Genomic DNA, 26939 nt, shown 5'->3' on the forward strand with positions numbered 1-26939 from the left:
GGATGGGAAAATCATTAGAAGCCCAATACTATAAAACAGCACTAATTACCATGTAAATTAACTCATGATAGGAAAGCATTTCAGGACAGACGAAGAAAATTAGTTTCAAGTAGCATGTAATAGCAGTGGTAAACTAAAGAAATGTTTCTGGTGGTCCACTGTTCTAACACTGGAGAAGGCACAGCTCCACGTTGTAGACTTGACTGTAAATACATCAGATTAGCGTCACAAAGCTGAATGGAATTTTCAGCTTTACTTTAAAACATTTTTATTGAGCAAACCATGGACCCTTGCGCATCAGGGAGCTGACAAGACAACAACAAGAATAACTAGCAGGGAGAACTCATCCAGAGCTACCAAAGAATATCAGACAAACATCCAGGTTTTCAATTTTTTCTTGAAGAGGGTCAGTCGTTTTCTGACATCTGAGATCTAAAGGAAGCTTGTTCCATGCTTTAAGTTTAGGGGCTGTAGCATAGAACGCTCCCTTTTCGACCTTCTTGGTCCTAGATCTGGGAAGCATCAGATAATTCTTGTTACTCGATCTGAGAGATCTACTGTTCACTTTTTCGGAGATGAGGTCTTGCAAATACGAAGGTATACTGTCTACATTTAAAAGTAATAACACATAGGCGAAAGAGAGGATGCGCCTCCACAGGCAGCCAGTGCAGTGCCCGTCTAGCGGCCAATACGTGATCACGACGGGACAGTCCCACGACCACCCTGACTGCGCCATTTTGTACCACCTGTAATCTGTTAGTATCAGTTTTGCTAAGCCAGTAGGCTGCTGCAATAGTCTATTTTAGACCCGATAATTGCTTTAGCAATAGTCTCAGCATTGGCCTGTGAAATAAAAGGTCTAAGGTGAGCCAAAAGCTTGATGTAATAGGCCATCGCTGAGACAAGGCTCCCAACATGGGCTTTCATGTTGAGCTGCTCGTCAAAGACAATGCCCAACGTTTTCACTTTCTTTTGGGGGGTTATCTTGACCTCTCCCAGATGAAAATGTTTGTAAGGACGACCCAGCTTGGCCAGCATCGATTGAGTGCCGACGATCAGCAGCTCTTGCCTCCTCATAAAAAACTCTGCTCTCCATTATCCAGGACAGAGGCAATCCAGCGAAGCCCTACTGGTGAAAAATGTGCTACCTCTTCCAATCGGGCGACCAAAATAGAGTGGTCAACCAAGTCGAACACAGCTGACAGATCCAATAAAATCAACATGGAGGATAGACCCTTGTCAACACGTTCCAAGAACCTCGATTTCAACTCCAGAAGTGCAGTCTCTGTTCCAAAAACCTTTCTGAAGCCAGATTGATGACAATTGAGGACGGGGTGATTATTCAGAGGTTGGGAGATCTGGCCATAGTCAATACAATACAAAATTTTCAACAAAATTGGTGTGTTCATTATACGTCTATAATTGAACGACTCCTCAATTGCAAGGCCAGGTTTTTTCAGGATGAGGGTAACCCACGCCTTTTTTTAGGTCAGCTGGTACATGTCCTTCAATGAGGGAAGTGTTCACAAATTTACATATAGCATCCAACAAGATCAGTAGGCCGGATTTAATGATCATAGTTGAACAAGGATAGCCTTATCATCTGGTTACCTTCAACTGCTCCACAACGACTGACAGCTCGTCAACCGTAATGGAGGCGAAGTTAAATTGAGGAATTGTCGCACATCTAGGGAATTAGTCTTTCCTAATGTTACTAGAAACCAGGAGAAGATCATCTCTGTGTATTATATCTGTTCCTCTGCCATTCAGCTTATTTTTCATAGCATCCTGAATTTCCTGACACCATGATGCATTCCTAGCTAGAAGGCTGGCAGTAGGCTGATTGGAGATATCTTGCTCTTTTAATATCTTAAAACGTTCCTTGACTTCAGATTGGGCGTTCCTGATTTTTGAGTTAAGGTGATTTATTTTTTAGCTTTGATAATCGCCTGTTTATATGACTCTTGGGCACACCTTTAAATGCTGCCAATGCTCCTTGTGAGCGGTTAGACTTCCAAAGATAAAACAATTTAAGGGAACCATGATTTGCTTTTTGACCCTTCCTGGTTTTTCTAAACTTAAGAGGTGCAGGAGAATTGGTGATATTGATCAAATTAGAACCAAGAGAATGAGACATCACTGCTGCAGAGTCGGCAGGGGAGAAATTGATGGAAGGACATAGCAGAGGTTCGATTCTATCCCGCATAAGCAGCTTTAAGTTCCTTGCCAAAGAGCCCAGTAATCTACAGCCGTTCATCGTCTTTGGAAAGTCAGCCTGGATGGTAAAATGTAGAAAAACATGGTCTGACCATGGACAGGGATAAAACTGACAGTCCTTGCTTGAAACATTAATGGTGGAGACCCAGTCTAGGGTATGACAAAGGCAGTGAGTAGGTAAACCAATCTTTTTCTCAAATCCAAGATCTGTTAGGGCCTGCTCCAGATCAGAGGCCAGGGTGTCCTCCTTATGGCCTAGCCCGTAATTAAAGTATCTTACGAGTAAAGAACTAGGGGCAGGCCTTAAATTGGATAACGAGTCGTTGGAAAGAGCCAAAATAAAATCCTCTGTTAAGGAAGGAGGTCTGTATATTAATAGAAGTTTCAAAGACGATTCGGCATCGAGACCGATTTTTACATGCAAAGACTCAATGGCATTCATAATTTGTCCACTTGTTTCCCAAATAGTCTATGCAGATTTAGATATCAATGCCACCCCAAACCCTCTGCATTCAACTCATAGCATAACCATCTGGCATAGCAAGATTGAGGGACGGGCCAGCTGCCTTAGACCCCATGTTTCCGTTAAAGCACACACATCAATGTTGTTATCTTCAATATAGGTACTGACCTCAAAAACATGTTTAACTAAAGATCTTGTATTGAGTAGCATGCAAGATAAATTGTGAACAGGAGTAATCCGGCAATTAACTGGCATTTTCTCAGCCACCCCCTCCCCAAAAGCTTGCGTATCGCGGTCCGATTCAACAATAGGATTCATACAGACCATAGAAGGCCCCTCTCCAGAAAGATCAAGGTCAGGCAAAAAGTTTAGAGACAGGGCGGCAGGTGTGTTATCAGCTTCATCCATACTATAAGTAGTGATCTTAGACAGGTTGGGAACAAGCAAGGCCTGTCCTATTATTGGGGTAGTATCACTAACAGACAGTTAGGTTAAGGGTGTCTGTGCAACCAACTGGTGGAGATTGACTTAACCGAGACTGGTCAACTTGTATAGGGGAATTAAAAATATTTTGTGCCACTGTAATTGCAGCCATGACCTCAGCTATCCCCATTGCGGGATGTCCAAGCACAGACAGGGGCTTCCTCCCTTCCGGCCCGCCACGGACCAGCTTCGCTTCCTCGCGCCAGCGCTGTAGTGCCTGGTATGCGATTGCTGGGAAATGTGTTTCTTTCAGGCAAAACAGAAGCACACTGAACACAAGGCTGTCACAGACTCCCTTCTGTAGGATACTATAAGTGCATGCTAAATGTGCAGTAGATTCAAACCACTGTGTTTCTAAGTACAAGTATGAAATTCAAATCACGGCAAGATGGGGTACATAACCTGACCTTGTTGCTACGTTTCAGATTGGGCCTCTGTTCCTTGTAAGGCCCAATCAGAAAAACCGGCAGGCGAATGCCGGCCCACCTCCCCAGGCCCCACTCCTAAGGCTCCTGTCTGTGCCCGTGTGGGGCTAGCTGGGCCCTTCTACTATCACCACCATTATGCACTTGGAGACTGGGTACCTCATGCTGATGTCCTTAGGCTATGTGACCCCCCTCCCCCATCATCATCAATAACTTAAGTGGGGACTGATTATACTCACCTGGATCACCCTCTGGGTTGAAAGCCTGTGCCTCTCCTGACAACCTCCTTTAACTATCTCAGACGGCACCTTTCTTCCTTAGTCTCCAAGCACCAGGCTAGAACACCGACTTCCTTCCTGGACTTCCACTGGCTACACCTCATACTCTTGTGCTGCTATACCGGTTAACCAAAACATTCAAATGTAGCCATGCGCACATCCCTGCATTAATGTTGCTGCTGTTCTAAACATGAATTTAGCTGTATCTAAATAAATCGAATATTTCTGCTGCCTTAAAATCGATTTATTTTATCTGTGCTCACATCACTGCATTAATGTTGCTGCTGCTTTAAAAATGAATTTAGCTTTGCTCACATCCTGCTTTTCATGTAAACGTACTGACTGGTTACCATACCCCAACCCCTGCCACCCCTGCCCTCGGTCTGGTCTCTTATCTGTCCCCTCACCCTCTCATATCCATCGTTTCTTCACTATCCTTTTTGTGTCTCCCTGTGCACTGTTCCCGCTTTCTACACATCTCAGCTACTCTACCACACTCTGTGCCCCTCACTATGGCACTTTCCATCTCCCCCATCTATGCTAACTGCTTCTCCATCTCTAATCCTTCACATCTCACCAAGACCGCCAGGAAGAAACTGAAGAAGCAAATACTGGCCTCCAACCCAGGCCTTCCCATAGCTGATGCCTACGTCAGTGCTTCCGACAGAGACTCTCACTGACATCCTCTGTCGTTCTTTCTCGCAACCTGTGGACTCTCCATATGGTTGCTCTGCTCTCTCCTAACTCTTCACACATAAATGGTGGCACCCGTTGGGAGGCCCTTCTTGCCTCCTTTTCCACCACCAGTGCCATCATAAATGTCTATCGAATGGTACCATCCTGGTACAAGGGCCTCAACCTAACCTCTTACTTTTTGATAAGCTCCTTCCTCGCCTTAACTTCCCAATGTCCTCCTCACTGGCTCCCCTTGCCTGCGCCTTCTTCATGGACACCCTTGTCATCCCTGCCTCCTCTGCCTGTTCCTACCTCTTTCTCTCAGGCACTCCTACCGCTTAGAGGGGGGACCTTTGTCCCCAGTGCCCACTCCCGTAAGTCTTTCAAAAGTGGAAACCTGCTCCATGCTGCCACACTAAACTCTTGCTCTGCCAAGCGCTCCTCTGAAATCTGCCACCACCTTGAACGCCTGGACCTCGATGTTCTTGCTCTTACTGAGACATGGTTTAAGGATAGTTCGGTCACAAGTTTTGACACTTCTCCCTGAAGGCTACAAGATCCTCTCTGTGCCCATGCCCAACAGACCAGGTGGGGGAGTAGCCTTGATCTTCCCTGAGTGGATCCCGGTTTCCATTACTCCAACTCAAGTCTACTCTTTTGAATGCCTGGTATGTAGGCTCGCTCTCTCCCCGTCGCGTCCCTTACTCTGGCCACCTTATATCGGCCGATGGGCCAGTCCTGCCTCTTCCTCTCAGAATTGGCTGACCTGACCTCTTCTCTCCTCTTCCCAACTCCTCCTGCTGGGGGAATCTTAACATCCATCTTAACTCTCTGGAATCCTCAGGCCCTTTCCGCAACCTGTGGGACTCCCTTTCTCTTTCCATTCTACCCTCTATTCCAACACACATTGCTGGTCACACCTTGGATGCTCTCATCTCCACAGACATCCCACTTTAATCCTCTCACTACTTCTCTCATGGAATTATCATTCTCTCTTCTCACTTGAAGCTTTCTTCTCCTTTAACAATGGCACACCATACGTCACCTCCTGCCTTGAAGGTCATCCTACCCATGAAGAGGATCAACGGCTGCGTTTGCCTCCACCTACTCTCCTCCTACTCTTGCAACTGACTCCCACTCTGACACAGCCCTTGCTAACTTCCACCGTTCCATCTCCAACACTCTTGACATTCTTGCCCCCATCAGGAGGGTCTGTCTGAAGCCTGCCAAAAAGTGCAACTCCTGGTACAACTCTGATCGGCTGCCCTTAAACGCAAGTGCAGAGCAGCGGAATGGAAATGTGGATCCTCGGTGCTTCTTCAAAGGCAATATAAACTCTGCATCCGCTCCAAGAAAAGAGTTTACATTCAAGCCTGCATCTCTGTGGTATCAAACAACACAGCCAAACTTTTTAAAGTCTGCAAGGAGCTGGCCAACCCATCTGCAGCCACATCCTCCGCTGTACCTACACCCAGGCACTTTGCTCGGCCCTGCCCACACTTTTCACCACCAAAACACAGGACATCCTCTCCTCTCTCTCCCGCTCCCCCTCCTGTACTAACTTCTCTTGGGCCCCTTTGAGCCTCTCGCACTCCTCCCCCTCTTCTCTCTCCCATGTCACACCTGATGAGGTCTCTAGATTAGTTCTGTCTATGACAGCCTCCTCCAAACAGGTGGACTCCTGCCCCTCAAAAACCATCAAGAACAAATTGGCACTCTCGCTCCAGCCTTGGCCGATCTCTGCAAACTCTTTTGCCACTGGAGTTTTCCCCTCAAGCACTCTCTTGTGCACCCACTGCTAAAAACAAACTCAGCCATCCCATTTATTCCAGAAAACTATCACACTATAGCCCGTTCTCCATCACCCCTTTCATGGGAAAACTCCTGGAGAAGTTGGCCATCACTCAACTTACCCTCCACACTGAATCTGCTGGTTGTCTCCATGACCAACAGTCTGGCTTTAGAGCATCCAGAGGCACAGAAACTGCTCTTCTGGACACCTGTGAAGACCTGCTCATCAAATTTGGACTCTAAGTCTCCCTCTGTCCTCATTCTCCTTGACCTCTCTTCTGCTTTCGACACGATTAACCACAACATCCTGATCACCCGTCTCCGGGATACCCTGGGCATCACAGATCAGGCCCTGGCATGGCTGGCCTCCTTTCTCTCGGACCGGCCCTCCCAGGTGGATCTTGGGCCCTTTCCCTCCTCTATCACTCTCTCTACTTGTGGTGTTCCCCAGGGATCTAACCTGTACCCCTTGTTCTTCAATACCTACATGGCTCCCTTGGCCTACAGGATCTCTACCATTACCTCTAACTTTCAGTATTACGCGGATGACACGCAGCTCTCCTTCAGGCTACCCCTCAGTCTCCTCCTCGCTCATCCCAGTCTATCTGCAATTCAGTCCTGGTGTGCTGCTAACCATCTTTGCCTGAATGCCAGTAAGACAGATATCGTCCTCATTGGGACCCCTGCTCCCGCTTTCCCACTTTCACACTGGCTGGCCTCCCTTGGCCCTGCACCCTCACCTAGCAAAAGGCAAAAACCATTGGGGTCATCTTCGACTCCACACTCTCCTTCTCTTCTCACATCTCAGACATCTCCAAAAAGTCCCACTACTAATTCCACCTCTTCAGAGGTATTCTACCTTTTCTCACTTTTCCTCAGAGGCTTACCACTTCAAGAGCCCTGGTTCTCTCGAGGTTGGACTATTGCATCAGCATCTTTCTCAATCTTCCTACTTGTACTCTCCGTTCTCTACAACTCATCCAGAACAGAACCTCAACCCAAGGGACTGCATCTCTCTGGTGCTGAAATCCCTCCACTGGGTTCCTGTGGCTGCAAGGATCAAATTCAAGACCCCTCTGCATAATCCACAAGGCTTTCTGGGGATGGGGCCTGCACGGTCTACAATGCGCTCTTCCTAAATACTCCCCCTCTGGAGTCCTCCGCTCGTCCCCCAACTCTTTGCGGGTGAGCCACTTTCACAAACAGATTTTTATCCTCGGCCTGCTGCCTCCCCCTGGAACAGCTTTCCCTGCCGCTCTACGTTTTGAGCCAGAGCACCTTAAGTTCCGGAAGCTCCTCAAACCTTCCTCTTCTCTTCCTCCTTATCTCCCCTCCCCCCGCCAGTCTTTGCACTTGCCTCCGGGCCACTGCACTATTTTTAGCACTCTGCACTTAACCCAGGGCCTAATAGACATGATGCGCTTGCCCCCTCACCCCTCTTCCTCGCACTTTTATCTGTATGCATGCATAAATGTTCTAGGACTAGAAATGTTTGTCTTGTCAACCCCCCACACCTCCTTCGTTTTCTTTTGTTACACCAAAAATTGACTATTTTTAGACCGGTTGCTTGTGGACCACTGCACGGCTTTTGATGCAATACCTGTGTTCCATTGAATGTATGGTTGGCTACCTCTATATCTAGACAATTTTGTCCTTGTATGTTTCGGATCCGTTGGTGAATGTACTAAAAATGTGCATGATTACCAGGGGTGTCAGGCAGGGGTGCGTTCTAGTCCCTGTCCCGGTTTTGCCTGCATATCAACAAGATGGCATCCACCCTAGGAGTAGGTACACCATGGATGCGCCGAGACTCAGCAGAGAGCAAATTGGTATTTTACTTTTTTTTCGCAGACAATGTGGTATTGATCAAAAAGGGTTGCAATATGGCCTCGACGCATTTGATAGAAACTGTAGTAAGATGGGTTTAGAGAACAATATAACCAAGACCAAGTAGCTCCTTTGGTCAGAGAAGACTATATTGGATAGAGGCTCCCTTCTGGAGAGAGTGGATTACTACGATTACCTTGAGGTAGGGTCTTTGGGATAAACAAATAGAGAAGAGTGAGCTCTCCTTTGCATGATAGTGGGGGTTTAAGAACTTTATACCAGTGCTACAGATGTAGAGCCATTGGGCCACCCCAGAAAGTTTCCCCAAGTTAGAGCTCAGTCTGCCTCATTATTTAGGGCTATAGGAATATCTAAAGTGGAAAAGATCTCGGCTCTTGAAATCTTTGCTTGCACTTCCCACATGTACACATAGGGTACCACTTCTGTGGAGTTAAGTGTTCATGGTCTTCTATACGAGGCAAAACTTGAACCTCTGCTTAAATGGCACAATATAGTGACGAACAAGTGGCTAGCGTTTTATCGGATTGCTATAAATGATTCACTTGATCAAAATGGCGTAACCCTGTTTGTTACCTTAGTTTTCACTTGGTGTACAGGCTAGCTGGTGATTTAGACCCCTCTTCCCCATTCTTTGGGATTATTCTCAAAAATTAGAGATCCATTTCATACAAATTAGTTAGTTATAAAACAGGCTTTCGAAGTAGGGTATTGACTCTCGTAAATTGGATACAGTTAGTTCCTCAGGCTTGATTTCAAGATACTTGTACAGGTCAAGTGACAAGTGTACTTCCTGGCAACGTATTTGTATTTGATCCTTGTTGTTTCTATTATGCAACACTAAGAAGATTGCTCCTCCCTCAATTAAAATCTTGGCAGTACAACAAGCCCTTTCCTCCTGTTCCCAATGCCAGGATGATTCATCCTTATGTAGGATTGCTCACTTTTAGTATGTGGTGGTCTGAAACAAATTAACTATTGGTCCCAGAAACCGAGGCTCCATCATGAATTGGCTGGAAAATCAACTACTTCTACCCGTAATCTGTAATAAGATAAAACATGAAATTGAATTCAAATCCATACATTTACCACATGTTTACATTACACTGCATGATTTCTTCAATCACAATAATAGGTGGTGTTACCCCATTTAAGGATATTGGAAGGGTGAGAGGCTGTGTAATACATTCCAGAAATTGAACATGCGACGGTGGGCTGTACACAAATCTCTGGAGCGTTCTTTTCCACAGCTATCGAACCAGATAGTCTGCTATAATGAGCAGGTGGCAAAGAGTTGATTTTAAAGCATTTTATTTTAATCACTTATATCTTAAAAGATATTTAATGTTTACAGGTATAACAAACTGAGATGCTTTTTTCTACTGTAATAAAGTCTTTTGTGGGGCACCATCTTCCACCATCTCCAAAAGGCAGGCTATGCTTTCCTGTATATAAACTGTACACAAACAAGGCACTATACATTTTTGGGTATTAAAGTATAAAGTTAATTTGCATAATTTCTCAAGAAATCCATTTTTATAAATACAAACACTTTGTTCATCATAGCACCCGGAAAAGCACAGCGAACAATTGTCTATTTTAAAGAAAAATCTTGTGATTGCATACTGTATAACGATATATACTGGTGGTGTATGTAATTCACAAACATGCAACTCGTGTACTATCTCTCCATATTGTTTTGACACCAAAAGCTTGAAAAGTGAGTACATGTTGCATTGCTAAAAAGTACTATATTGTGTCTATATAAATATATATTCTTTTATCATACATAAACTAAAAAAAGTAACACTTTACAAAGGGAACATATCAAACAATGTGCAAGCCTGTTGCCGACATATAGAATTGCAATAGGAGGAGTCACGAGATTAAGTGCAGGTGAGTAACATTTCAATGTTGTCCTCAGTCCATATGAAAACCTTGCTTGCAAAGTGTCCTCTTGTAAATTTACAAATATAACACAATCCAACAGCTGGCAGTTTGACTAAAGAGCTTGTGTCAGATCCATTCTTAAAATAAAAAAGCAGATCCACCAAATAAGTCATTCAAATGGTCCAAAGAGGATGATTCACGTCAAGAGGTTCATCCAGCACAGTCTTCGTTCGACAAATGTACACATCAAAATAGTCCTTTCGACTTCTTCAGATTCACCTGTTTCCATGAAGGCAACGTGCTGTATTCCTCTCTGGTCATTTCTAGACCGATCTGTAGAAAATCATACAACACAACATAATGAACATTTAAGAAAACAAATGGGGGGACTTTAACATGTACCCTTTCACAACACCACTAACAAATGTTATGGCTTGTGATTAAGCAATTGATAAATTAGTTCTCTTAAATCCACCAACAAAACACACCAACTGAAACAGTAAGTTCCCATAGTGCATTTGTGATCCAATAATATATGTACCATCAGAAAGTTGCTTTATGAACATTTATTTGTACTTTGGAGCAGAAATGGAATTTGTGAAGCCCCACTTGGCGCAAGATCCGTTTGCATTACACCTTGAAAGTCTTGTGCTTTTCTGCACACTTCAAGTCATGCAAATAAGGAGCAAGGCAGCAAACCTACCTAACAATTCCACTGACAAAAGATCCTTCAGAACAGATCACATGTTTCACTAATGGGACCTTCAATGAGCTGCTTAGGAAATGTGTCTAGCTCACTCACCTCTCTTCCACAAGACAGCAGACCTAACTCTTGTAACTTATCAGGATAATGGACTCCTCCCCTTACAGTGTTACCCAACCCCAGCTTCTCACATTCCCCAGTAGAGTGATTTACCACATCTCCTCGTCTCCATTAACATCTAATGTTACGCTACCTTAATTTGTTGAATAGCTCAGCCAGACGGGTGGCTAGGACAGTGCTATGAAAACTGTTGCATGTATAAGAGAGGATTTTCAAAATTGGACTAGGCTAGATAATCATTTCCACTGGAACCCAGACTGTAACAAAGTATGGCTTCATCCCAAGTATCAGAGAAATAAAGCCTCTCATCTGCCTTCATGGTTAATATTTCCTCATGAACATAGACTTTAATAACCCTTAGCATCAATATCTTTTCTCGCAAGTATTGGGAATGTGGCGAAATTGGACCCTGCACAGTGGTTGAATGGCTTCTCTCTTGCTTCTTTTCATACATAATAAAAGCTGTGCTATAAACCAAGCGGGATATGGCACATTTATCTTTAACTTTCCTATTGACCCACTACAGGTCTTCCTCAGCTTGTGGACCCACTACAGGTCGTTTCCTCAGCTTGTGGACACACGCGTTAAAGTATTGCTCAGAGTTCTTAGCAGAATCAACCATGATCCTCAAATGTATATAGTTACAAAATCATCTACAACTATTTTTGTATAGAGTCGAAACGAATGAGAAAATAGGGGTGTTAGAAACCTTTACATTTCAATTCCATGACATATGTCATTATCTGCAGTCGGAGATGAAAAGTCCAGGGAACAGCATGAAAATGTAGTTCATCGCAACAGATGGAGGACTAGAGTCACACCATGGAGTGAGTTTGGTCAGAAGAGAAAAGGTCTGCTGTAAGCAGGTAGTTTTGGTGTCAGTTATGAGCTTCTGCAAACCCCAGAACATCTAGGAAAGCTGGCAGGTTTTGATTAAGCCTTCAGTGCACTTGGACACAAGGTTACATTTCTGGTCGATTTTAAAAGATTTGAAGATTATTCAACATGATTTCAAGTAAATCCAAGCATTTTCACAGGCTCCGGGCGTCTCCCAGGGTGCTAATGGACATACTAGTGCAGCCTTTGGAAGCATGTGATCATATTAGCTGATTTGTAGCATTATCAGGTCGAGGCCAGGGGATCACACACTGCGTGCTGTCTCCAAGTCTCATCTACTACAATCTTTGCTACCTGATAGAGCCAAGCGAAAAAGGCTTCCCTCGCCTTTATGTGGCAATTGGGACTATTGAAAACTGGATGCCTCTCCACGTAAAATGTACCACTCTGGACAATGCAAGATGTGTTAGTCTGGCTCAGAACAGTCATCCAACTACTCTAGTCATTTAATTCCTTTGGCATATATGTTACTGGTAGTCAAAAGGGTAATTCTTAGGGCTGCATCACCAGATTTGTACGTCTGCAAGCAGCTCACATAATACACACTCATTTGGTCATGTTCCTTACATTTCTTTTGGGCTGTTCTATTGAAATGATACATATGTTGGACATGCAATATTTGGTTAATAAACCTTTGTGTGTATGTCTCAAGTCCGAGTTAGTAGTTTGGGGCACCTTAACCCCCCCAGTCTTTTTTTATGGCCAGTGGGACTTCTGTATGGTTCGTCAACTGACCCTTCGACCCCCATACCCTTTTGGCGACTAGCTAGGTGGCCCTAGGCCAGCGCCTTTGCGCAAGGGTTAGCCTTTGTCTCACCCCTGTTGCACGCTTGGTTCCCTGTTAGTCAACAAGGAGGAAGACGGTCCGATGACCTGCTGAAGATTTGTCGTCTAGGTTTCAGCCCTTTTTGCTATTTATAAACCTTACTTGCCCATACTGTATAGGTGGTGGTGTAGGCATATCGCATCTTTTTGCCTCTGGATGGCCAGTCCGAGCCCTGTGAAGTCTCTTGCAGTCCTCCCAAATCTACTGGGTCCAGCCCTCCACACGAGAACCATTTCAGGAGAGTTTTACCACAGCCACCTGCCGGTTACCACCAGAATCCTCTGATCGGCTGTGCGGATTGCTGCAGAAGTCCAGAAGGTGGTTGAAGTGTCAACTACCTGCCAAATCCGCAGGTAAGGACATCTGAGGGTGCCACCAGCCATTGTCTACATACCGGGACTGCTTACAGCTTCCTTCTTTTGATCACCCAGCTGCTGGGAGCAGTTTCCTCAGGGTTCTGTCTTTTTCCTGAAATCTCCCATACATAGTTTTTTACTCTTGGCTTGAAGGTATAGATCCTGGAACGTTTACTCACGAGGTTGTTTCGTGCTGCTGGAGCAGTTTTACCAGAAACTGCCGATGTGAGAACCTACCGGTGGGTCCTGGAGTGGCAAAATATTCTAGCTACTCGCTCTCCAGTGTTCCCCTGGCTTATGATAGAGATTCCTGAGAGCTAAGTCTTTAAAGCAATTCCCATAGTGTTCTACTGGAGGTCCTCCAGTTCCTCTGGAGCCTGGGTCGGTCTTCCGACATCTAGAGCACCTCTTTGACGTCTCCTGTGCCCTTTTCCCTGGGGTTGCCCATCACAGAATCCGCACCTTTGGGGTAAAAACAGGTTTAACTTCACTAAAGCAGATTACTCCTCAACTCTCACATTCATTCCAATGGAACTGTGAATTTACCCAGCACTATACTAATACGGACTCTGGACCAGGTTTGCTGTTTTTGGTACTTACCAGCCATTTTTTTTAATTGATTTTTTAAGTCGTCATGTGCATTTCCTACATGGGACTTTAAGTGTAAAACTGACGCTCTAGTAGCTGTAGACCTATTTTCCCCTTAAGACGTATGACTGAGGTAACTGTTGCTAAAATGTTTTACTATTTCTTGGAAGCCTTTGGATTGGTTTTACAACTTTTTAATTCTCCTACCTACAAGATATTATATGTGTCCGTGCACGAACAACTGTATAATGCCCTAGGGAGTTCACATGAATATGGATTATTGTTTTAGACCTTAGAGATTTATTAATATGTGTACCCGTTATTTGTGTTTCCCTTCTTTTACCATACCTAACCCATATGTGTTAGGAGCTGACCACTTGGTCTACAATCATGAACATATACCAGAGTTGGGATGTGTCTATAGGACACCGTACTGTATCGTGCAGGCCCACAGGGGGCTTACCAGCTTGTTAGGTTTGATGGTTCCTTGGTTCACCTCCCCCATACCCCCCTTGTTATTTTATGTTGGGTGCTTACCCTTGATAAACGATCCACATATGGACATTGGGGTTAAGAGAGTCCTTGTACATGTTTTTATAATGTGCTATCTTTTTAATACTGTGCAAAACCCAAAGTACTTATTTGCCTTGATAGTATTAAATGTGTTACTTAAATAAAGTATACATTTTTCAGTAGATCGATGTAGTGTATTTTCTAGAGTTGTGTTGACTAATTGCTCCTCTGTGTCAACGTACCCCCCCCCCCTACCTGAGAGTTGAGCTTTGTCGCAAGGACTACGTTATCTACTCTAAGAGAGGTTTGTCTTCCCTTTCTTGTTAGGTGTATTAGCCTTCCCCCTAGCGTTAGTGGTTGTTGAATCAACAGAGGGTCGTACAAAAAATGATTTAACTGTATGAAACAGGATTCATTTAGCTTTTTGGCACAAGCAAAACATTGCTGTTTATAATGCAATTCTCACAGAGGGGGTATTGCAATGCAATTGTCACCTGACAATTTCCATTTTGTAGATGTTCATGAAAAATAAAGACTATATACTTGTGTGCTGATTTCTATCCTGTCTGCTTCAAATACATATGCACTTTTCAGACATACCCTGCCTACTGCCTTAAACCCAGCACTTGCCACTCGCTGGCTGCACCATCACTGTTTGTTGCCTTTATTATTAATTTTTATCATGTTTTTATTATCGGTTTTTCTTTTGCTCCGCACTTTCCACTTCTCCCCCCTTCCATGCACTTTTCCCCTTTCGCTCTCCCATGCACTTGCGTGTTCTCAAAGTCACTGGGCCAGGTAAGATCGTTGTTTTTGTTCTCCCTTGTTCCCCACCTTTGCCTTGTCGCGCTCTGGAACACTTGTGTATGAGCGCGATACAAATAAATTATCAACATCAATACAATACATATCGGACATTGAAATGGCACAAAAAGAAGAATGATATTAGGCTGGTAGCCTCAGTTATTGGCTGCACCTTCCAATACAGAGTTGAAACCGGCCGCTGTTAAAACCCAGTTCTCATTGAACAGATGACGTTACAGATTGAACAGGGCTTTTGTAAAAGCATGTGTCCACATCAAGCCAGATAAGCAACATTTCATATGCAAAGTTATAGATCAACAGTTTAGTACACAGTGTATTAGATCATAAAGTGTAGTTTGTGTGTTCTTCTAGAGCATGAAGTGTAAATCAATGTTCAAGGTCTCTCACCAGGTGACACATCCACTATGGCCTTTGATGATAAGAGTTGAAAGTGCAAAGTGCATGTAGCTGGGTTCGGCACACCCCACTGATGGCAAAGTCAATAACCAGGAGTGCCAGACATTAACATCTTTGATGCTTAAAAAGCAAGGAGGTATGCATGTGATTTATAAAATGCACTGGTCGAAGTGAGCAGGAGCGGTGCTCCTCTACTTTTTTAAATTAAGTTTTACTGTTCCTATACTTCTCCAGCATGGGGTCTGGCATGGATTCACATGCTCATGAATATTCCCCGTCGTCAGGCTGGGAAACCTCGGTAAAGAAAAAACCAGTATCAGTTTCGTTTCTGATCTGTCTTTCGTAGTAATAACCAATCACTGATCTCTGCGTCATACTGACCACAGCCAATGACTGCCCTCTACCTAAGCCCCGCCTCTGGCAGCCATCTTCAGATTTTTACCGCACGTTCATGTGTTGGGATCCTCGTGCTATTGCTCTCGAGCGTTAGTGCTATTTTTTCACGTTTTTTTTTTCTCAAAAACTTCATTTTTTCGGTCAAAAGAGCCTCAAGCTCCACCGACTTTCTATCCGATCAACGGGGACCCGTGTCGGATTCGTCTGCGCCCCTCAAGGGTGAAGATTCGCCGAGCTACGCTTTTGGAGGACTCCAGAAGTTTCTCAGGCCCAGTCATGGCCCAGGAGAAGGGAAGCTCGACGCCCGGAAAGCTGTTCAGGGTCTGCCCTGGATGCCAGCTTCAGAACGTCTTCAAGGAGGACGAACACTCCTTTTGTCTCTACTGCCTACATGAGGACAAGACGCACGTGGAGAAGGACTGTGCGTTTTGCGGCAACATGTCGGAGCGGACCATGAAGGACCGCCATCAACGTCTCGCCAACTGGCTAGAAGGGAAGAGCCCGTCCGGCGAGAAGAAGAAGAAGAAAACCGAGCGGTCTTCTAAGACCTTTGAGGACGCCCCGGCGACGGGGGTCCAACATAAGGCCAAGTACCGCGAGTCCGCTGGCACCGGGAGCGCCGAACGGTCGGGCTCTACGGGCGCCAGGCAGGGCGCACCCTCCCCGGCACCATCAACCACGAGCCAACGGTCTGGGTCGGGTAAGAGGAAGGCCGAGCACCCGGCGAAGCTCCTGGAGAGGCCCCGGTCGAGCTCGAAGGCGGAGGGGGAGCGAGGCGGTGTCCCCCCCCCTCAAGGATAAGGCGGTGAGCGCACCCAAGGTGGTGAAGGCCTTAATCCATCCGGCCAAGCCCTCTATCGAAACTGTCGCGGCGGCCCTGGCTCAGCCTGTGCAGGCTACACCAGTGGTGGCGACCTCGGGGCTCAGAGTCTCCCTGCCACCTCGGAGGGAGTCCTCTTTTGTGCCCATCGATAGGACCCCCGTGAAATCCCCCGAGGGGAAGAGAAAGGGGGGGCAGGGCGTCGTCGTAGATTCGGCTTCAACCTCGGAGGAGGAATTGGTTGAGGTCTTAAGCCACGGCCTCGGCGTGGAAGAAGACCGGCCCGTCGGGATGGATCCCGACGCAGGTGACTACGACATCGTCGAGGGTACCGACGGGGCCCCTGATCGCCCGTCTGATTCCCCTCTGCCAGCACCGCAAGACAACTCGGCGGCCATTTTGTTGGCTATACAGTCCTTATGTTCAGAGATAAGGACGAGACTACCGTTGCCGACGGAGGAACCTCTCCCGTCGGGGGACCCAGAACCGGGACCTTCTGGTGCCCCCCCCTACTAAGGAAAGAAGGATCCACCCTCCACCTCCTTTTCAGCCGTCGCGCCCCGTCCAGCCCTCCTCCCCGTCCACCCGAGGGGATGATATGGGGACTGACACGGCAGCGACGGGTACGGACGACGAGGTATACGACGAGGATTTACCGTCGTCGCCTCCCACCAGGGCTTCTCCGCCCGACGAGATTGGATCGTTCCACTCCATGATCACCAGGGCATCCGAGCTTTTCCAACTCTGCCCTGAGGAGAAGAAGAAGGAAGGTTTCCTTTATCAGCGGCGCGAGGCCAAGAGGAAGACGGTCCTCTCAGTGCCTCTATTGGACGACATTTGGGATGAGGGCCTCACCCTCCTCAAGAACCCTTCCACGACGCCAGCTAGAAGAGACCGGTACGAGAAGAAGTACCGGGTCCCGGACACGGCCCCCCTGTGCCTCCGGGCGCAGCCTACCCCGGACTCCGTCGTCTCCGCGGCGGCCAGGAAGAAAGCGGGGGGGGGGTGCGGCCTCCACATCGACTTCCCCACCGGACGGTGAGGGAAAGAAATTGGACGCTATTGGACGCAGAGTCATCTCGTCGGCAGCGACGACGATTAAAGCGGCCAACGCCTTGGCTATCGTGGCCCGCTACGATAGGGAGCTCTGGTACAAACTGGCTCCCCTGCTGGACTTCCTGCCGGACGACAAGAGGACAGAGGCCCTGGAGATCCTGCAGGAAGGTGAGGTGGCTTCGGACCACGCCATTACCGTTGCGACGGACATCGCCGACACTGGGTTCCGCCAGTTGGGCAACGGCGTTTGCCTTAGGCGGCGTGGATGGCTCAAGGCTACGGACTTCCGTCAAGACGTTCAGACCAGAGTCCTGGACATGCCCTTCGATGGGAATAACCTGTTTGGGAAAACAGTGGACGATTCCCTTCAGACCATTAAAGCGGACACTGAGACGGACCGGGCCCTGGGAGTTCTGCAACAACGACGGACGCCCTTTCGGAGCAGCGGAGGCGGTTTCTCAACCTACCGTCAAGCGGCCCGCTCGTCGTCTCAGGAGGCCTACAGAGGACGAGGCAAGTCTGGCGGACCCCGCCGTCGTCGCCAAGGAGGTCAAGGCGGCAAAGCCTCGTCGAAGCAGGATTGAACCGGCCGTGGGGTCGGGCCCCCACCGAAGCACTCCGGTGGGAGGCCGGCTGGCGAGCTTTGTCAGCGTGTGGGAGTCCATCTCCACCGACCGTTGGGTGCTGGACGCCTTGGCCCGGGGCCACGCGCTCGAGTTCCAGAGAAGGTGCCCGCGTGTCCCCCCCGTGGCCAGGAAAGAACTTCACGTCCCTCAACTTCTCCTGGAGGTAAAAGCGATGCTCAGGAAGGGCGCCATCGAACTCGTCCCAAAGAGGCTTCGGGGCTCCGGAGTTTACTCGAGATACTTCCTCATGAAGAAGAAGACGGGGGGATGGCGCCCCATCCTGGACCTGCGACGTCTGAACAAGTTCATCAAGGCGCAGAAGTTCCGGATGGTCACCCTCCAACACGTCCTGGGTCAGCTGGAGGAAGGAGACTTCCTGTCGTCGTTGGATTTGGAGGATGCCTACTTCCATATTCCCATCCTAAAGGGGCACCGAAAATTCCTCAGGTTTGTGGTCCAAGGGCGTCATTACCAGTTCAAAGCCCTCCCCTTCAGACTACAGTCGGCACCCAGGGTATTCACCAAGTGCCTCGCACCGGTGGCGGCGCAGCTGCGCCGCCAGGGGGTCCACGTCTACCCCTACCTGGACGACTGGCTCATCCGAGCCAAGACGAGGGAGCTCGCCGTGGTTCACACGGCAAGGACCGTCCAACTTCTCACGGACCTGGGATTCTCCGTGAACTACGCCAAATCCCACCTGGTACCCGCGCAAGACGCTCTGTTTCTGGGAGCGAGGCTCAACACAGTGTCTCTTCTGGCCTCCCCGTCGGAGGAGAGGACCAGGACCATCCTGGGCAAGGTGCAGCGGATGTTGGTGGCCGACGCGGCCAAGGTGAGGTCCATCAAGTCCCTCCTCGGAATGATGTCTTCCTGCATCTACCTCATTCCCATGTGCAGGCTCCGGATGCGCCCGTTGCAGGAGTTCCTGGACGCGCGCTGGATCCAAACGACGGGCAGCTTCGAGGAAAGGATCACACTCGACGAGAGCTTCCGACGAGCGATCCGGTGGTGGGGCACCCGCGCGCATCTGACGGCGGGCTTGGACTTCCAGACCCCAGCCCACCAGGAGACAGTGACCACGGATGCCTCCCTGGAAGGGTGGGGAGCGCACACCGAAAATCTGCACGCAAGAGGCCTTTGGCTCCCGACGGAGAAATCCCTACATATCAACGTCCTGGAGCTCCGTGCAGTGTTTTGGGCCCTCAGGTCCTTCCTTCCGTCCCTCAAGGGCAAGGTGGTGAGGATCTTCACCGACAACACCACCACCATGTTTTACATCAGGAAACAGGGCGGAACCAGGTCCCCAGCACTGTCCAAGGAGGCACAGGACCTGTGGCATTGGGCCATCGCCCAAAGGATATTTCTGGTGCCGTTTCATCTGGCAGGGATAAAAAACACCATCGCCGACTCACTCAGCAGGGAGCTGCGCTCGTGCCACGAGTGGGAGCTACGGCAGGATCTAGTGGATCGCCTCTTCCGACGGTGGGGCACACCCCAGATCGACCTGTTCGCGACGGCGACGAACTCCAAGTGCCGGAGGTTCGCCAGCAGGTTTCCCCAGGCGAGGAGCATGGGCGATGCTTTCTCGTTCCCCTGGGAGGGCCTGTTCCTCTACGCGTTCCCTCCTTTGCCACTGCTAATCCGGCTCGTCAACCAGCTCAAGAGGTCACGGTGCAGGATGATCCTCGTCGCACCTGCGTGGCAGAGGCAGATATGGTTCCCGGACCTTCTGGACTTGTCAGCGTCCCCGCCAATCAAGCTGCCGGTGGACGCGGATCTGCTCTCCAGAGAAGGAGGCGCCATCCTCCACCACGACCCGAAATCGCTGAACTTGCAGGCCTGGCTCCTGCAGCGCTACAGTTTGGAGGATACGACATACCGGCCGACTGCAGAGAGGTTCTTGCAAAGGCCAGGGCGTCCTCGACTCTTAAATGCTACGGACACAAATGGAAGAGGTTCTCTGTCTGGTGCCACGCACAGAAGATTAACCCTCTACGGATTACGGCCCCCCAAGTACTGCCGTACCTGCTGACGCTGGCCAAAGCTGGACTGGCACACGCGTCCATCAAGATTCATCTTGCTGCGATCTCCCGATACACCAGAACCACGGGGCGGACGTCCTTGTGGTCTCATCGTCTGGTGAAAGAGTTCATGAAGGGACTGTTCAGATCGTTCCCGCCGGTGAAGGCTCCGGCCCCGGCGTGGGAGCTCAACGTGGTGCTGACCAAGCTCATGGGACCTCCGTTCGAGCCTCTGCACTCAGCTCCGTTGAAATTTCTGTCGTGGAAAACAGCGTTTCTTGTGGCCATCACCTCCGCACGACGAGTGGGAGAGATCCAGGCCCTTTCCTGCAAGGCCCCGTACTTGACTTTTCACGACACGAGGGTAGTGCTCAGGACGCACCCCTCCTTCATGCCCAAGGTACCGTCGGACTTCCATCTCAACGAACCCTTGGTGTTGCCTGTGTTCTTCCCGTCGCCTTCGTCGCCGGCTGAGAGGACTTTGCACTTGCTGGATGTGGCGAGAGCGTTGAAGTTCTACGTGGACCGCACGAAGTGTTTTCGGAAGACGTCACAACTCTTTGTGAACTTTGGACCTGTCAATCAGGGGAAGGCTCTCTCGAAGGCTTCCATTTCCAGATGGCTCTCCGGCTGTATCATGTACTGTCACCGGTTGGCAAACCGACCGCTGCCTGGCTGTCCGAGAGCCCATTCCACCAGAGCGATCGCAGCTACCACGGCGTTCCTATCTGGTGTGCCCCTGCTGGACATATGCAGGGCTGCTACGTGGAGGTCGACGCACACCTTCACGAAATTCTACTGCGTCGACCGGGATTCCAGGGAGGAGTCCAGGGTCGGCCAAGCAGTGCTGCGCAACCTGTTCGCCTGAGGTGAGCCTGGTGAGGAGGTAAGATGCTTAATGTTGAGTTTGATGTGATGCTTAATGTTGAGCCGTTGCCACCTCCCGTGGTTGTGCATGTGTGTACTGCTATGTATTCTTTATTCATGAGCATGTGAATCCATGCCAGACCCCGTGCTGGAGAAGGAACAAGTTACTTACCTGTAACTGTTGTTCTCCAGCATGGGTCTGGCATGGATTCACATGCGAACCCTCCCGCCTACCCCTCTGCGGCTCTTCACTTGGTCATACTGCCACTTCACGTGCTTCCAAACCTGAAGATGGCTGCCAGAGGCGGGGCTTAGGTAGAGGGCAGTCATTGGCTGTGGTCAGTATGACGCAGAGACCAGTGATTGGTTATTACTACGAAAGACAGATCAGAAACGAAACTGATACTGGTTTTTTCTTTACCGAGGTTTCCCAGCCTGACGACGGGGAATATTCATGAGCATGTGAATCCATGCCAGACCCATGCTGGAGAACAACAGTTACAGGTAAGTAACTTGTTCCTTTTATTTTAAAAAGAAATCGTTCCGGAATGGTTTCGTTTAAAAATAAAAGTGTAGGAAGAAGTTAAAACTTGCACTTTCATTGCACTACACTGAACATTCCCTTAAACAGAATGTGCACGTGTTTGGGGGTTTGTATTGTGTACGGGAGCGGCGTGGTGATGGGGTTTGTGGGGAGTGGGTGCAGACCAGCTGGGAACATAGTTCCACTAGTTCGTTTCTTACACTTCGACCACTGATAAAATGACCAACCTAGCTTGAAAGCAACGGAGCGATATAACAGAGGACACAGGCAGGGTATACAGGCCGTTTGAGGCGAGCAGCAGAAGCAGCTAGGATGGGTAGGCGGAGTGGGCAGGGTGGGGGGAGAAGAGGTAGAGGAGTAGGCTTGAAAGTAATCTGACCATCAAACCACACACACGTTTAATAGATCTGCCAACAGAAAATCACTTTGCAAAACACTGCAGTCATGTCTCTAAAATACATACTAAACAACCTAACTTTATGTAATCACCTCAAAGTCTTGATCTGAAAGGTAAATTTCAAGCTTCAGGGGGTCAACTCCCTCAGGAAGAGGCCTCGTGAGCAGCTCAGACAGTGGGTACAAGGTTTTACAGAGCTTTGCGAGTTCATCTTCCACAAGGATGATCTGATTACTTATTTCTGCATCCTGAGAAAGAAAGAAAATATCTCGTTAGAAACTCAAATTAAACGTATTGAAAGCAGGCATTGTGCCAAGTCATATCAGATAGAGGCATTCCATTTGCAATATGTAAAGGCAGAGTCACACATTTCCTTTCAAAATAGGTGGATTTATTCAATGAGTCTCCATAAAGGCCAATCGCCCTGAATTCCTCCCAGGAGCTTGCTGAATCATTGCATTTTACTTGCTTTGAAAATTAGTCAAAAAGTGTGCATATTTACCCAATCATGGGGCAATTTAGCACTGTGAAGATATGTACAAGATATGACATGTTACACAGTAAAATGAACCATAGCAAAATAAGTCACAATAAAAGGGACAGGGAAAAGCAAAAGAATAACAAATGAAATAGCTAAGAAGTGAGTCTTATTCCCAGAAGAAAGAGGCTACCAGATGTCCAATGAATTCAATGGAGGAACCAGATAAGGCACAAAAAAAAAAAAAAAACAGGCACAGCTGAACACCACTGATCAGCTCGGGCAGCAATGAAAGTGGTGCCAAGCAAGCGCTCAATCCTCCAGGAAACATGAGAACAAAGACACCCCAACAAGCCAGAAGTAGGGTGGCAACTATGTTGAAACAAATCACTGGGGTGTACACTGCAGTGAAGGGTTTTACCAATATGAAAAGGGCATACGGCACGAGTGTGCATTTATTTCACTGGGGTCGTGGGGGCTCTCAAGACAGACAACGAATGCCAATTTCTAGTATGTGGCTGTATTGTCGCACAACTATAAAACGTGAACAGTATGCTTTTTTAAGGCAATCTAGGATTGCAGATGAAAAATTGTTTATTGAAAACACTGTTCTGCCTATATTTTTAACCCAACTTGTCCTGCCCCTCAAAGTTACACATTTCAGGCCCCTAGTTTCACATTTCAATCTATTCGTTTTTGCAAAAGATGCCGCTGTATATTATAAAAAACGGTAATAGCCAGCCCTCCTGCTTCATACATAGTCTGGCACACATGTCAAGTTTGAATTTTATAACATTAAGCATAGATCTGGCACAATTTGAGGCGGAATTTGTGAGACGTCCAAACCTGAACCAAGAAAATCTGTCGAGAATGCAGAACATTTGAAAGTTAATATGAAGAGCAAAATTGAGAAAACAACGTGTAACCAGTTAGGAAAGAAAGAGGCAGGGCAGTCTGGATGCAACAGTTTTAGATGGTAGGTCGCATCACTGGTTACAAATGCAAGCAATGAAGTAGAGTAAGCAGGAACATGCAAGTTCTGGCCCTCCCTTCAAGATCAGGGAGAGCCGGGGGCGCTGTTGCGCGTAAGCCACAATGCCGGCTTACGTGCGAGCTCCGGTGCGAGAGGAGAATCACCGCATATAATCCGCTTGTAACGAGGCACCCCCAGCATGAGAACTGCATTAATATTCATCTGAGGGCTTAGAGAGTAATCAGTGCGAGTCAAAAGCAGTGTGGAGGAGCCGGGATCCATGAAATCAGGAGCCGATATGCGGTGAGGGGCGTGGATGCAGACCAGTCGGTCGGGAGCCGGCACACCGACAGGAGTATGCCAGGATTCTGCAATAAAAGTGATTTGCGCCCGGTGCGGCACCCAAAGCAGCACAGCACTTGTTCGCCGATCCTGAGGTGGAGTCTGGCTGGACCGCATGGCTCCACCTGTGGTCCGCCCCAGACGCACAGCCTTCAATGAGCTCCTTGGCAGATCCAGCGGCTCCGGAGAGCGAGAGAAGGCAGCGGCCCGGCTGTGACCGGGGTCTTGGTGCTGTACCGGAGCACTCCCACTAGCGGGAATAGACTGTAGTAGTCACGCTTTGGACTGGATTGTGCCTTAAACTGCATGCTGAAGCCTGGAGGAATTAATTGCATGGCTGGATCATGGTGCACGGTGTTGCTGACCAACTGCGCGCCCATTCGAATACAGTCTGCTACATACTGTCGGAGGCTGGCATTGACATTGCGTGCAGATAAACGCTGTGGATGGGCCATCGGGCCATTGATCCGTTCTCCAGGCCTTCCGACGCTCCCTCTGCAAGTATTGAGGTGCATGCGCAATTTAAAAATGCTCGGCCCGATGCCCCGGAACCGACAAACCCACGGGCATGAATTCACCTTCCTGGGAGTCGCTGCCACGACACAAACCCTGGTTAGGAACGGTGAATAGCAGGACAGTCGTGCTGGTGTTTTGTTGCTCAGCAGCCCCGCCAGCAGTCAGGATACCGGTAAGAGAAGTCCTCCTGCAACCTCAGAAACTGCACGTCGAAGCAGCCGTTTATTGTGCTCAACTCATTGCACGTTGAACCTTAAGCACTGTAATTGCGCTACGCTGTGCTTACAATTCTTAGACAGCATTGTGTTGACAACTGTTGTGGCCGTCAGCACCAGCTATCCTCTCATAGTGCAGACAACTCAGGAGGTAGTGAAGAAGTGGTACACCTAGCGCAGGGACAAGATACTAGCACCCTGAGCACTTGCCTGCGCAACACATCATGCCTAACGGGGCTGGCCCCAAGTAAAGCGGCACCATGGACAGATTCAAGAAGCCTGCATCAAGGGTAGCGGAGACAGTGGGAGAAAGTGCCAGTGTTCAAATGCAGGCGGAGGGAGCTCAGGCAGCACCACCCATCTACCTCCAAGGGGTGCTGCAGCAAGGGTTTGCCTTCGATGAATTAGATAATGTCACAACCATACGTGCCCAGATGGAAAAGGCGACACACTGGGTTACAGGTGCAGAAATGCGCATCAGTGCTGTGGAAGATGCCATCACAGAGATACAAAATAATGTCACTTCTCTCGCCATGGACTTGGGGAACATCAAAACCAAGTGTGAAGATTCGGAGGCAGGCACGAGACGTTATAATGTTCGAATTATAGGCATCTAAATGGCGCCATGGAGACAGCTGTGGAGGAATTACTGAAAGAACTATTGGGGGATCTCGGGTGGTCCCCACCATTCGTAGTAGAGCAGGCACATAGAGCATTAATAGCTAAACCAACACCTGGGGGGGTACTAAAGGCCTTGAGAGAGTAGCAGCAGTTGAGGATGAGATCCAGCGTGATTCGTATCTTTCGGGACTACACCTTGGCGGTACAGCAGAAGAGGCGTACGTTCACTGGTGTTAAGAAGCTCCTAGAGGAGCACGGAATACCCTACCCTTTACCCTGCCTGGCTACGTTTGCAGTTCAAGAATAAAACATACTTCTTTACATTCCCGGTGGAGGCCACGACGTTCGTGGAAGTGAACATTCCGCTCTCGTTTGGGAAAGGGCCATGGAGAGCCTGAAATGGCGTTGCAGTGGAATCTCTCACTCATGATAATGTAACAGGGATGGGTTGATTGTAATGTTTATTAGCTTTAACATGTGTGCTATGGGGAAAATACTATTGAATTAAGGATCTCCACTCGTCGAAGGGGCGGCTGCCCCCCAATGCGAGTGCATATACCAGTCGAGGTGGTGGGGTGAGATATGGGATTGCACAGTGACAGTTTGGGGCACTATGTGGGTGGGGGTGGGAGCGTTTGTGGTTAAGTTGAGGTGTAAAAGTTATAAAAATGCACAGGGACGATACAGCACACTATGGGCTGAGCACGACGAGAAACGGAGCAGATATATTTATTGTAAAGTCACAAAAAGACCATGAGGCAAAGTGACACTACTTAGCTGAAATATGCGAGTGTTGGGCACTCCTAGGAAGGCACGCAAGGTCGCTTGATACGCCAATAGGTTGAGGGCGAAGCTTTTGTTCTTGCAGGAGACCCACCTGATAGATAACCAAGAACGCATGGTGGCCCATGGGGGGGGGGGGGCAACCAACGCTATTATACGGACCATGGAGGTTCCCCTGATTAATGTATACGGGCCCAATGTGGACGATTCTGCTTTTTATGATAGTTTATTCCAGGAATGTGCAAGGTATCCCACTGCATCAATTGTTTGTGAGGGAGACTTTAATACTATATTAGACACAGAGTTGGACCGCACCTCGACGATGCCTAGGCCACTGACAAGTGCTGCACAAACAATACTTGCATATATAGAGGATCTGGGGATGAAGGACGTGTGGCGAGCACTTAACAGCACTCAGCGTGCATATACGTATTAATCGGTGCATGGCATGCACTCGCGCCTTGATCTATGGTTAGTCTCTCACAAATTGCTGAATTGGGTGGCTAGCTGTCGGATACTGCCCCAAACTTTATCGGACCACTCCCTAGTGTTGATCTCGTTAGATATCCTTGGAGATATAACACCTAGGTCACAATGGCGCTTTAAGCCCACCTCACTCAGAAGACTCAGTCTTTTGGATAAATATAATGCAGCATATCGACAGCTATTTTGATACAAATGATGTGTCGGTAAGCACACACGCTATCCTGTGGCAGGCGTTTAAAGCCTATATTAGAGGTATAGGCCATGTTCACGGAGTTCGGGGTTCTGCGGGATATTAGAATGTAGATAGCGAGGCATGAAAAGACACTGGCGCAGCTGCAGATGAGGCATTGCACCAACCCATCCCTCAGATAAGTTGCGAGATTAAGGTGACCCTTAATGAATACCGAGATGCAGCCAACAGGGAGTCACGGTTTTGCAGCTGCATGTCCGTACGGGGAACAGGACCGCCCAGGGAAATTATTGGTGTAGATAGTCCGCAATGATAAG

The 26939-nt window shown here is 48.3% G+C and overlaps 1 protein-coding gene across 5 annotated transcripts in view; it reads right to left on the reverse strand.

Moving 5' to 3' along the window:
• Positions 1–9471: 9471 nt before the first annotated feature.
• SVIL (supervillin) overlaps positions 9472–26939 on the reverse strand; it is a 950451-nt gene continuing 932983 nt past the window's right edge. For all 5 annotated transcript variants that reach the window (XM_069648084.1, XM_069648081.1, XM_069648082.1 and 2 more), the window contains 2 exons: positions 22111–22266; positions 9472–10400 (listed from right to left, as the gene is read on the reverse strand). In XM_069648084.1, coding sequence (XP_069504185.1) covers positions 10314–10400; positions 22111–22266 — 243 coding nt within the window. In that variant the 3' untranslated portion in view covers positions 9472–10313. The remainder of the gene's footprint in view (positions 10401–22110; positions 22267–26939) is intronic.

Source organism: Ambystoma mexicanum, chromosome 2q (genome assembly GCF_040938575.1).
Source record: "Ambystoma mexicanum isolate Mex_15411 chromosome 2q, UKY_AmexF1_1, whole genome shotgun sequence".
Classification (NCBI taxonomy): Eukaryota; Metazoa; Chordata; class Amphibia; order Caudata; family Ambystomatidae; genus Ambystoma; species Ambystoma mexicanum.